At 37.8% G+C, this 13,560-nt stretch overlaps 1 protein-coding gene across 1 annotated transcript; it reads right to left on the reverse strand.

Moving 5' to 3' along the window:
• Positions 1–1,211: 1,211 nt before the first annotated feature.
• wfdc1 (WAP four-disulfide core domain 1) lies at positions 1,212–12,880 on the reverse strand. The gene is made up of 7 exons (XM_081372155.1): positions 12,570–12,880; positions 4,762–4,957; positions 3,282–3,365; positions 1,850–1,990; positions 1,589–1,639; positions 1,421–1,484; positions 1,212–1,308 (listed from the first exon to the last, which is right to left on the reverse strand). Exons 1-6 carry the CDS (start codon positions 12,687–12,689, stop codon positions 1,426–1,428), a joined length of 651 nt encoding a protein of 216 aa, XP_081228281.1. The 5' UTR covers positions 12,690–12,880; the 3' UTR covers positions 1,212–1,308; positions 1,421–1,425.
• Between the last annotated feature and the right edge of the window lie 680 nt (positions 12,881–13,560).

The raw sequence follows: 13,560 nt of genomic DNA on the forward strand, positions 1-13,560 counted from the left end.
GTGGCCCTCAGTTGCCCATCTCTGATGTAGCGTACAACCCTACAGTCAACAAAACTTAATGGTCTTATAAACGTGCCTTTATGTATGTGAAATTTGGTAAAGTAAATTAATTAAAAGCACTTTTCATCTTCGTCATTATAATTAGAGAGGTAGCACTTTATTTTACAGTCCTGTTCCCCATGTACATATATTATTATAGTGGGTACTAAAGGTACTAATCCTGAACCTACCCCTAAATCTAACTTTAACCCATGTAGACAGTTACTGTATATTAACCAGTACTTTCTTGGGTAAGTACACTGTAAATACACATACTGTAAGTGCACCTATACTGTAAAATAAAGTGCAACCATTAGTGAAGCTACAAATTATATTTTACCAAAAAATTGAGAGAGGAAATGTATGTATTTTACACCACAATATAACTAAATAAGTACAACGCCAAAATAAATGCAAGATGGTTTCATTATAGTTATTACAGAACATACTATTCATATTTATAGCTTTTTAATTTTCTAAATAAAGATTTGCTGGATAAAATTTGTGAATAAAATTTGAAGAGGACATCTTTCTTCGTTACATTCAAACCCCGCTAGCACCATGTATAAAAACATAACACGACACAGATATATTTAGTCAACTGTTTTATTTGGAATTACAATGGAGTAATATGCAGCACCAATTTCAAATGTTTTGATTTATTAAAGGCTGTAGCTTGTCCCACTTGTCAGTCTCTATAGCTTATCAGAGAGAAGTGGAGAAAACACAGACCTGGACAATGAGTCACAGGCTCAGTAAACAACAATAACCGCAGTTATAGTTTGAAGCACCATATGAAAAACAAATATTGTATAGTGATGGAGCACAGCTAGAATTTAACTGTTGTTTTGGTTATGGTGAAATAGACGAGACAATCACCTAAAAAAAAACAAGAGTTCAGACTCAGCAGCATAAAAACCACACAAAGTATTATTCTCAAAACTCTCAAACATAGTTAATTCTGAGGGAATGTGCTTTTTTACCCAAAGTACGCATACATACTATAAGACAGATATTATTGTATAAGCTCTTTGATCATTTCTGTGTTCTGTTTTTGGCTTTTGTAAGAGGTAGGAAATTTTAGCTTTCCATTTCTGTCTCCATATTAAGCAGCCAAGAAAAATAGCACCAGATATGAACTGATCTCTGGTTTAAGCTGAAGAGAAAGGCTTGTCCAGTTATGTTGGGTTTGATGGGTGGGGTTCAAGTATAAGAGTCAGTGGTAACTGGTTACTACCGTCCTCTAAAATGGAACCCACATTCAGCCACCTAAATGAGAAAAAAGATAATGCCTCTTGTAAAACAGAAATGACAAAAATTAGGATTCACAAGTTGGGATTCATATGCATGCAATGGTAAAACTCAACTAAACCCATCTCACCTGTCTCAACCCAAGTGCTTGTGCGGATGTTTCTCATAGCTCACTGCATTGTTGGAGTTACTTCCTGATGAATAAAGATAAACTCATTGTCAGTCTATTATTAATGGCTGCTTTTATTCTCCCCCTACCTACAGCTGAAACACAAAATAAATTGGTGGTCATACTAACCTAAATAATCCTTGTAATCTTTGAAGGACTTGTGTCTCAGGCTACGTCCATCTAGAGGGAGAACAGTTAAATGTGTTTATTGTATGAATATTTGATTTAAATATATTAATTCAATCTGCTGTTGTATTTTGAATGTAATCTTGCTTAGGTGTTTACTGAAACAATGTTTATAACCACCATACTATAATGTAAAACACATGTTTGAGTGGACAGAGGGATGGATGTATGAATCAACAATTGGATGGAGGAGCCCTTTCAGACCTGAGTTTCCACGCTGTTTGATGCACTGGCCTCGGTTTGGGATCCCAGCAGAGGGGTTTCCTGGGTTGATGATGTGGCACTCATAACCAGTTGGGCAGAGCAAAGGCTCATCTCCATCCTCTGTGGTGCTGCAGGCCTCAGCTACACATAAACACAGTCAAGCAAGTCACTGGTTTGTGCATGTGTTCAAACTAGTTACCAATGTATTAATGCTGCACATTAGGTAATATGTATTATTATTGGAACATTGGTTTGAGCACCAGAATGTTTTATCGCAGGCAAAGTGTGCATGTAAGTTGTAACCCTTGTTCTTTAATTCGCGATTTGGTAATACTGCCAGTAAACCACCTGCAGGTGGCAGTGTCACTGCTGGGGATGTATATATTGAGGGGTCATGGTTTGGCTGGTTAGCATGGGCCAGTTAGACCATTCTGGAGAGTTTTCTACAAGTATTATATATATTCCTCAAAAAAAAAGAAAAAAAGAAAGAAAAAAAGTTAGCCAAAACCCTTTGAACCCCTAAAATTTCCAGTGTTGGTCAATGGTCACATGACATGCAGATAAGCAAATAAAAATGTATATAATAACATAACATAAAAAAAAAAAAATAAGAATAAATATAAAAAATCATTTTATATGAAATAAATATAGATATGTCTATAATATAAAATATATTATAAATGTTATTTATATATTATAAAATTATATATATATATATATGTGTGTGTGTGTGTGTTTATATGTTTATATGTATTTGTGTTTTTAAGCAATTTATTTTATTTTAATATTTTTATGATTTAATTATTTATTAGCCTTTCATCAACTTACGAAGCTGCAGCTCAATTTTCGAAATGTTCTTATTTTTGACGGATTTTTGGGTAGCACTTTATTTTACAGCCCTGTTACGCATGTTCCATACATGTACTTATTATAGTAATAACTGGGTAATAACAAGGTACTAACCCCCTGAACTTACCCCTAAACCTAATCTTAACCCGTTACCTTTATTGCCTACTACTTTCTTAGGTAAGTAAACTGTAAGTTGCAGTAAAATAATTTAGGTAAGTACACTGTAAATTACAGTAAAATAAAGTGCAACCGATTTTTGGATATGAATAGACCTTATGCAGGGTAGCGTTATATTTAATTGTTGACAAGAATAAAAAAAAGGCTGTGAGGTATAAGTGTTCAGCTAATGAAACATCTTTCCAAAAAACTTTCAGTAGGCTACACAAAAACTCCATAAAACAGGTTTGAAAGTTGTGAGTTGTGGACCTTTATGCAGCATATACCTCGTTTTCATTCACGTTAAATTCAATACTATTCAGTACTCTAATAAGATTTCTTAATATTGTTCCAAACAACAAATATTGATGAGTCAGTCAGTGTGCTGTCACTCTGTGCACTAATTCATTGATTAATCAATACTCACCCTGCAGAACCTCCTCTGGTCCATCTAAAAGCCAGCCGTTCCCTCCTAACCACCGCGGCTTGGGCTGCACCAACCAGTCCAGCACTGACCAAAAAGCAATCAATACACATTATAAGCATGGCCAAAAGTACTCATGATTTACCTTACACACTAGGGCTGCACGATTAATCGAAAAAAAAAATCACGATCTCGATTCAAACATAAATGCGATCTCATTTCTTAATGATGGCGATTCACTTCCGTGTATTTCTTTTTCCGTGTATTATTTTATTTTATGATAATAATAATAATAATATTCAAGTTGTACCGGTAAAAGTGCGTGTTCAGTGCTGTTCGCGAGTGTCACGAGTCACCACAGCAATCAACTAACCGCTTACGTTTCTGTGGTAAATTGTAACAGCTCCTGCACTGGGATTCAAGTAGCTTGTTTAAGGTAATGGCGAAAATCATTTTAGAACAGCAGCGAAAATGTAAAAGTAGGCTATATAAACTTTAATATATCCTTTTATTGAACCGGGTGCTTTGCTGTGCTTTTACTTTCACTTTTGCCGCAGAGAACCTTATGTCCAAGTGTGTCGTATTTTTGATAATCCGCGCAGATTTCAGTTGATGATTCTGTTTAAAGTTAATAACAAATCATGAATGAAAGATAAAAAAAAAGAGCAGAATGTGCTTTATATTGAAAATAAATATTAAAAGCGCGATAAGTCGCGAAAGAGAACTGAATTATACTGACAGGATGCTGTGCGCGCGCTCCGATCCGAGCGCAACAAGTAGCCTTTGTCTTCGGTTGCACGCCTAAACGGCCAAATAAACACAGAAATGCCATAAAACTGCCAAGTCGAGTATTCCCGTAAACACAGTAGATGTAAGTACTATGTGCATCAAACCCCCCGCAAGGTAACACCACTAATCTCTACAATCACCTCAAACGTCACCACAAAATACAGTACGAGTTAGCCATGAAAGACAAGGGAGCCACTGACACCTCAAAATACCACTAGGTTAGTGTTCTTGGCCAAGAACCTTTAAGGTTCTGTGCCAATTGGAGCAAAAAGCACAGGTTCTTTATTATTGTAATGTTCCCTTATGTTCAACAACATAAAGCTTTAAAATTATTCACTTTAAGGGGTCTAAAATAAAGAAAAGAGACAATTTTTTGTTACTCCTGCACTTTATTATACTGAATGTCCTGTTTTTTTGTTGTTGTTTTTTTTTGTACTTGAGTGCAATAAATTTTGGTTAGAAAAAAGAGAATCGTGTAAGAGAATCGTGATCTCAATTCCCATGGAGAAAAATCGTGATTCACATTTTAGCAAGAATCGTGCAGCCCTATTACACACCCTGCTCAGTAACTCACATCTCATGAGAGGATCAATTCATTATAAAATCCATTTGCTCTATGCTAAAGCAAATGTGTGTGTCTGTGGGGTTGCTTGTAGTGATTATTGAGCATGCAGATCACAGTGTGTTTTCTCACCGGGTGGAGGCTGCACTGACTCCAGGCAGGCGTAGATGCAGCCGTTGTAACAGCACCGTTTGTGTCTCTCACACTCAGAATCTGACCGGCAACCCGGCACCTCACAGGCCCGCTCGGGCAGCATCTGGGGCGGCGGGGGACAGCGGTCGTTCTTCTGGTGCTGAGTGGTCTGTGGATGGTTGGGGTACTCGTAGTCCTTAGAGAGACAACATATGTAAGAGGTAATATGGAAAAATAAACCTTCACACAGGGTGATCAGGACCCGTAAGCTCTTTCTGAGAAATGCTGTTGAAAGTGGATCGGACTGAGCACCACAACACACTTGTAGCCAATCAGCAGTAGGGGGCGTGTCCACTCATGATGGGGAGAAGATTTGAAGTAGTGATGGGATTTATGGCTCTTTGAGGGGATCCGGATCTTGGCGATCCGTTCCTTTCAAAGAGCCGTTCAGAAGAACGGCTCTTTTGGCTCTTTTTAAATATTTAGTCAGTTTTAAGAAGCCAGCTTGGGGGCATCTCAGTTTATCCTGGAAATAATCACTGGGAGGAATGATGAGGTGAGATTTGTAGTCAAATAATTAAAACTCAGATATCACACACCAATATCTGAGTTTCAATTATTCTGAAATATTGATTATTACCTCATTTGTCATGTGTGGACTATATTCCATAGGGTTGCACAACATCCCTCTGCTTAGACAGTGACATCACTATTTTGGATTTAGCCTACCTTTAGTACAAAGTGTGTGTATGTGTAAAGCTACGTTGACTTATGTTATTCATACAATACCTACTCACAAATAAACATCAAAAACAAAGCCGGCTGCAATGAATTTCTGTGCAGAACAGCTTTTACTACAAACACTTCCACACAAGAACATTGTTATCACACAAGAACATTTTGATAGAAAACAAAAAATATTTAAAGTTTTAAATATATACTGTAGATAAAATTAGAATAAATAAAATGGAAATGTCTACATACAGTCCACCATTACTACTATTACTACTGTAAACATTGCAAATAGGACATCAGCCCCTTCTATCATCATGCTGTTAGGCAGTAGCACTCCTGCGCTGGGTGCGCCCCTCCCCCTATAACTGTTCTGTCTCGCGGAGGAGCTAATTTGTGTGCATCTGTGTGAAACACGCATAGGAAAAAAAGAACGACAGAAAGAACGGCTCCCCTCCAGCCGCGACTCAGCTCCCATCGTTCATGTTTATGAGCCGTTCAAAAGAATCGGTTCGTTCGCAAACGTCACAACTCTAATTTGAAGAAAGACTGTAGAAAGAGAGATGGCTGAGAGGCATTACAATAGAAAAGGTCAGAGGAATATCACTGTAAAAAGAAGGGTTATGATCAGACGAGAGCTTCAAGACCCACGTTAATATAGAAAATCTTTCAAGCGTTGGAGAGACCTAAGCGGGAAGGCCTGAATACGGACTCAGAGTTTGCTTTGTTTCTGCTTCATACGTGAGTAACATTGGTTTTGCTTCACGGAATATGCTGTTGTTGTAATGTTAGCTATAGTAACAGGACAGTTTTGAGTGTCATTGTCTGTCTGGAGCTGGTGTGCTGCTGCCGAATAACAACAAACTCTTGCTTATATATACTCTTGTGTACTGTGTGTTTGTTTTTCTTTTCTTCCTTGTCATACGTTAGCCATCTTTATTTTTTTCCAAAGCATTATTTTACTTCTCTTCAGCTAAGGAGACATCCACTCTCGCATTGCGTGTTCGTGCATTTTGGGGGCGGAGCAATAAAGGGAGGGCTGTGTTTGTTTGGGTTGATTTCAAATATTAGCTGGGTTTCTCAGAAATTGCTTACTGCACCTTTAATGTGCATTGAGCACATTAATCAGAAATGCTGTTTTGGGAAATTAAAAATAAGTTTAGGTTTTTGTGTATTTTATTTTATTTTAGTTCATGTTTTTTTATTTATGGTTTCAGTTTGAGATATTATCTGATAAGAAGATCTGTCAGCTGTCAGAAATACAGTGTTTCCAAGGACAAAGTTTTATGTCTCTTATAGCCCATGACATTGTTTTCTCTGATGTAGCACTGTTTGAATAACGGGAACACTGTTCAGGAACATAATACCTCTCATACAGATGCTGGGTAAGAAAAAAGGCTTTTCATTCAAGTCTTTCTACTCCATAGTTTTCTTCCTCCCATGGGTTCTTCAATGGGCTCATAGATCTGCCTGAGCCAGGTTTCAGTTTGCACTAGAGGTACTCTTTAGGGGTGAACTCTATTCTGAGTCCTCCTCCATTCTCTCTCTCTTGCTTTTCTTTGTACACCCTTTCTTACCCTGGCCAAGTATATACTAAAATGCTGCTGAAAATCCAGCCCAGAGCTGTTTAGAATGCAGACTTGTATGAGCTGGCGTTCAGAGCTTCATTCTTCTCCACAGCGTCTTTTATTACAGCCCAAGTCGAAATGTGGCTGTGATTTTGTTTGCTAATTAAATTATGTGTTTGTGAACTGCATGCATCTTAAAAACTCAGCATGTTCATTGGCAAGTTTGGAGCTTTGCTTTCGAACAGACTTTTAAAATAAAAGCAAATGTCTGGCATGAGCCCATTGCGGTTGTTTTTGCAATTAGGTTAGATTGTCTTTTTACAGAGTATAAGAGCAATTACTGTACACGGGGTCAGTAAGACTTAATGTTTTTGAAAGAAGTCTCTTACGCTCACCAAGGCTGCATTCATTTGATCAACAATGTGTGACATATTAAGACAATTTAAAATAACTATTTTCTGTTTTAATATGGTTTTAGATTTATTTCATTCCTGTGATGTGGAGCTGAATTTTCAGCATCCTTATTCCACTCTTCAGTGTCACATGATCATTCATTCATTGTAATATGCCGATTTGGTGCTCAATTCTTATTATCAGTGATACAAACAATTCTGCTTATATTTTGCAGACACGTTTCTTTGAAATATACGTAAAAGTAAAAGGTCTTTACTCTCACATTTAATTCATTTAATACATCCTGGTTAGAATCAGTCTGCCTTTGTTTATTGTAATTACAGATTATATTTCCTCAAGAGGAAGTGGAAGTGTGCACTTCCTGTCTGGAATAGGTCCCCCGATGCTATACTGTATATGTCTTTCTGCTTATCTCTCCCAAATTCTCTGTTCCTGCTTATGAGATATCACAACAGTTTGTTCTGGTCCTCTGATTTGATCAGACAACGATGCTGATATTTCGATTAACAACAGGGATCTTTATACCGTTTGATGCTGCTTTTGCTAGTGTCTTAACACAAAAGTAAGCAAAATATTGTAAAAGAGGTGTGTCCTTGTTTGGTGAAAAATGTGTGCACTATTAACTGCTGCATTTAACTGAGAGCAGCCTATTATTTTAATTTAACCAATGCTGGGTTAAACACTGCAAAATTACACTCCCTCATCCCTCCAGAGGCCACAAAACATCCTTTACTTCCCATTTAAATTGTAACTCCACCCTGTTACTGCTCAACATTCTTCAGGTTCACTGAGTTGAGGCCCCTATTAGTATGGACAATAAGATTTGAACTAAATACATGTTGACATACTTAGCACTCTGTAGTGTGGCCTTCTAAGCAATCATTAAGATTACGAGAGGAAAACTAAATAGCCCCCTTTCCTCTCTCTCCAAGTTCCTCCAATGTGCTGTGATTTAAGTCTAGACGTCTGCATGTTAATTTCCTGCTGAGTTCTGGGTATTTCACAGCTTCTTAGGTGCTTCGGAGGCTTGGCTCGGTCTAAGTTGAGCTGAGTGGAGTGAGTAGGATGGGGTCTGTATGATTGGCAGATCTGAAGATGGGAACCGAAAGCTTGATGAGAGAAAGGGTTAAGGTCACCTGTTTCAGTGTTTCAACTCTTTTCCTGATAAACTCTTTCCCAATTATGGTGATCCCTAAGCTCTTTGAAAAAGTTTAGCAGTCCCTTTGTGATGTAGACTATTTTGGACTATCGACATGCCATGAGGTTGGTTGAGTTAAATTGTACATTAGCAAGATTATTTTCCCTTCCCCTTAAACTTATTGTAATACTGTATGTATCATTTAAATGAATGGTGATGTGCATCATGTAATGCCAATTGGTGTAGATTCTAGATCAAACATGGGTTTTGAACATACATACCAGCTAAACATACCTTGCTGTAAACATCCGCACCACACTGCCTAACTCAAATTACAAATGCTCTAGCAACCACCCAGAACACACTAGAAACTGCCTAGCAACCACAAAGTAACTAACACCCTAGAAACAGCCACCCAGAACACTCCAGCAACCATATATCAATGCTTAAGTAACAACCTAGAACACCCTAGTAACAATACCTTGTGCCAAGTTCTACTATGGCAAGTGTCACTCTCATTTTCTTCAGAAACTTGAAGTTGAATGACTATGGCCTGTTTGAAAATCTACACTGTAAAAATTATATTATCAATAATTATATTGCTTTAATTTATCAAAATGTAAAGCAATTTCCAATTTGTTTTATGTTATACAAGATTCAACACATTTTTATTTAGGCAGCAACTTTTTTTTTTTTACAGTGTAATGGGTAGTTAAAATTTAGAAATAAGTTCTTAATGAAAAGTTCACGTAGGCTATTTTATCTAAACATTACAGAAATATTTTATGGGCATGAGAATGTTTTTTTACAAAGCCGATAGATTATGTTTGATTTTCCGGTGAAACTGCTATTTCTATCTCAGCTGACTGGGATTACCGTTGCATCAGAACACATGACTGCTGTACAACTGCTTTAGCTTGAACTCATGTTGGGTATTAGCTGGAGTTGAAACACCACAACAGTCAAATACTCCTTCAAGAACTTGTATATAAAGATAATGATTCCCTAAATGACTGTCATGCAGTTAGCTTCTTTAACACTGGACAATGAGAAGCTTCCAACAAATTCCAGGGTGTTAATCAAATAATTTAAAGGAACCGTGTGCAAGAAATGTATTTCAATTAATCATAAAATGGCCCTGATATGTCATTAGACATTAAGAAATCATGTTCATTTCAAATACTTATATCACTAACAACAGTAGTCCGGCCAGGATATTGTCATTTAAAAGTGAAGTTGCAGCCCTCAACTGATGTTGATGTTGTCATGTTGTGTTTTGGCCTGATGCCCCACCCTCCACCTATCTACTAATCATGAAGTCAGTAGTGTTTCGGCATCTGGGTTGCCAGCTCTGCTCTAGTTACCACAGCTGCAGCTACAAACGTGTCGGATAAAAAATGTCTAACATTACGAAACCTAAAAGACCTTGTTATGAATCCAAAATACGCAAAACATCTCTCATGAAGCATAACATAATTAACAGAAAAAAAACTTACTGTGTAGGACTCGTCACTTGCCATTGGAAGCTCCTTGTAACAGCCTACATTCCTGCTGGATCCTGCAGCCTAACTGGCAACCTCGTGTCAGGGGGGAGGGGGAGGGGATACACCGCTCTACAGTAATTTGAAAGTGATTGCAGTACCAGTTTTGGCCACAATCTTACATACGGTTCCTTTAAGCTCCAAATTAATGATTAATATCTTGCAAAAACTAAAAATGCAAATGCAATTTATGGTGCAAAACATTAACAGCTCCATCAAGTATGAAATAAGATGCCATGCAAGCAGATACTGCACTGTTGATTTACTAGTCCACTAGAGCAAATAGAACCTGAAAGAGGAAGACAGACACTTTGCATCGCCTCAGGACGTTGTTGACAGGTTGCTCTAAAACATCTGTCATCATCTGTCAGCTTTTTAACCGTTCGCCCTTGGCTTGTTAATCGTCACTGAGGACCTCAGATATTGATGGTGTTGTGAGGATTCAGCAGAGTTGAGATGACCACTCACATGCCTTTATACGTCCTAGAGACACAGACTGAGCTGTTATATGCTGTAAAAAGCTTTGATTCCACATTAGTCTTTTGCGATGGCTATCTTTACAAAGATGAATGAGAAATGTTCAGCTTTATAATCATGCCATTTTACGTTAGCAATCCAAACCCTACGAAACAAGCTCATGGATTGATTACATTCTGATGCAGAGTAAAACAGCCACAAGCATTTTTTAGCACAAATGCTTTGAAAGGATAAATAACCCATGGTTTTTCGCAGTCACGAGTGAGCTGGGAGCCAGCTGGACAAGGATGGCTTTTGGACTGCTTCAGGCCCACCCAGAAAACCCACTTTCTCTCCACTCCAACAAAAAACAGTTCATCTACTTTTCTGACTCGTGTTATTGCTGTTTTTTTTTATATTAAGAGAGGTCACATCAGTGGAATGATCTCAATTTCCCTCGTTGTGAACCTAATTATGATTCATTGAACACTGTTCTGTCTACCTATACTTCATCAGTTCACACCATGAAAGAGAAAGAGAGGACAGCAAGGGAAGGTAGCAGATGTTACTTGTCATAATGCCTAATGGAAAGATACATTAACAAATAAAAATGAATGAGAGGACTTTTAAAGACAAAATCATAATGATACAAATAAGAGTTACTAGAAGATTACTTTGGGCACGCTCCATTTCATGTGGCATGTGAATGGATCCGTTTGTAAATCTTGTCAATCTTGAATTCCACAGAGGAGCCGTAATGAGAATAACTCTGGAATGCGGTCAGTTGAGAAGGGATATCCATCCGGTGCAAATTCCATCTTGCCATCCCTTGTTAATTGTTATTAATCAAACCTACACTTATCGGGACTAATGAGCAGAGGGCCAGAAACCTGCTGCCTAAAATCCTTACGTGCTTCTGTTGCACACACAAGCCTATACTGTCTGAGTATTCGACCATAAGCACAGCAACTCCACTGGAGTCACAGAGACACAGTGTATTCATTACTCCCCCCACACTGTATGGACCTAAAAGTCTCACAGATGCCAACCTCCGCCAACACTGCCTTCACTAACAACAAAGGGCCAAAGTGTACCATGGTATTACCATTTTCCCGTTCAAACGTACATCAGATATCATACAGTGCACATTTGCATACTACTACTTATTTGAAGTCGATGGTAATCAGAAAATAAAGTCTTGAAAGTAGGTAAATAGTTATATTTTCTTACCCAGCTCAAAATATAAACCATAAATCAAAATAATAAAAAAGACAAGAGACATGGCACCATGGTAATTCCATTATCAACATGTGAATATACATGAATATGGTATGACAATGGTAATACCATTTTTTAGACATGTACCATGGTATATTATTATGGTCGGTACCAATCACTACCGTAGTATCAAAATACTATGGTACAGGAACATGGCAATCATGCAGTTATCACATTATAATTGCATATTTGCATATGTATTTTAATTAATAATACAAATAATAATTTTTCCTGCTCAGCACAAAAATGTTTTCCTTTCCGTTCAAAAAGTACTAACAAAGTGACACATTGTAATGTCTATATAATGTGATTTTTGTAATAGTAATACCATGGTTTTTTTATGTTTACCATAGTGCCATGCAAATATCATTTTAATTTTAAATTTTATTTCACAATATTACTATTTTTTCTGTATTTTGATCAAATAAATGCAACCTTTTTCAGCATAACAGACTTCTTTCAAAAACATAAAAAAAAAATCTTTAACAGACTTTTTTCAAAAACATTACTGCATATTTCTTTCACTCACAGGATTCGATTTTAATTTCAAAAAGCGACCGCTTATCAAATAAATGCAGCTTTGATGAGCATAAGAGGCCTCTAGTGTCCAACCAAAGTGCGTGCACACACACACACACATGTACACACACACACACACACACACACACTCTGAATCCTCACCTTTTGGTTGAGTCCTCTCTTCCTGATCATGCGTGCATTCCCTGAATCAGATGCCAACAGCAAAAAGAAAAAGAACAGCACAACCGGCACAATCCCAGTCCGGATCTGACAGCCCGGCATGGTCCCGCTCTTTCAGCCTGACGCTCCTTCTTCTCTCCCAGTAATCCTCAGACTTTTGAAGTTGCTCCCGCCGTTCAAAACTTTCTAGTTGGACGTGTTTATGTTGTGACTTCCTCCAGCGTTTATGTGTGTTTAAGGTCTCTGTCCTGTTGTGGTTACATAAAATATTCTACAGGAGAGTTTCTAGTGCCATAAAGAGGAATAAAACCTGCAGAGAATGAACACAAAGAACACCACAGCAGGAGTGAGTGGAGGAGAAGTCAAAGACAAAAAAAAAGAGAAAAAGAGACAGCTGTCTGTGCATCGGTTATTCTGAGGAGAGGGTTAAATGTGTCTACTGACACGAAAAAGCACATGGTTACTCAGAGAGAGGGAGGGAACGAGAAAGAGAGGGAGGGCGAAAAGACAAAGTTGAGATCCTTTCAAAGTTGAGAAAGAGTTTTTTCTTAGACTTTTCCTTTGGCCAGGCATCTTTATTAATGACAGTTTTCAGGCCTGATACACAAACTTGTGTCTGCATCTGGAAAATACATCTGTGAAATATTCAACAAAGCAAAAGTACAGTAGAAAATCTCACTTCAAATATTTGCTTTTGTCTTAAGGAAATGTTATTCCATTATACTGAGGTTTATCATGTGATCTGTGAGTGTGTGTGTGTGTGTTCATTTCCATGGGATAAAACAGACTGGGCAAACCAGCAGAAAGAATGAAAGCATGTGGTGAATTCTGAGGAAGGGGCCACTAGAGTCTTTGAAATTTCACGTTCCCTCCTAAAGTAGGACATCCCGCCTCCTGCCCCACACTCTCTGTACGCGTGTGTACCCCTGCTACAGGGGCTGGGGGGAAAAAAAACGAAGGAATGCTAAGTCCA

This window comes from Scardinius erythrophthalmus, assembly GCF_964197995.2.
Source record: "Scardinius erythrophthalmus genome assembly, chromosome: 8".
Classification (NCBI taxonomy): domain Eukaryota; kingdom Metazoa; phylum Chordata; class Actinopteri; order Cypriniformes; family Leuciscidae; genus Scardinius; species Scardinius erythrophthalmus.

Bases quoted from the DNA above. Each gene is read 5' to 3' on its own strand.
- wfdc1 (XM_081372155.1), bottom strand. From the start codon at position 12,689: ATGCCGGGCTGTCAGATCCGGACTGGGATTGTGCCGGTTGTGCTGTTC. The intron at 3,366-4,761 runs GTGAGAAAACAC...CTTTTTGGTCAG, and splicing joins GTCAGTGCAGCCTCCACCCG to TGCTGGACTGGTTGGTGCAG. The intron at 1,991-3,281 runs GTGAGTATTGAT...GTTTATGTGTAG, and splicing joins ACCAGAGGAGGTTCTGCAGG to CTGAGGCCTGCAGCACCACA.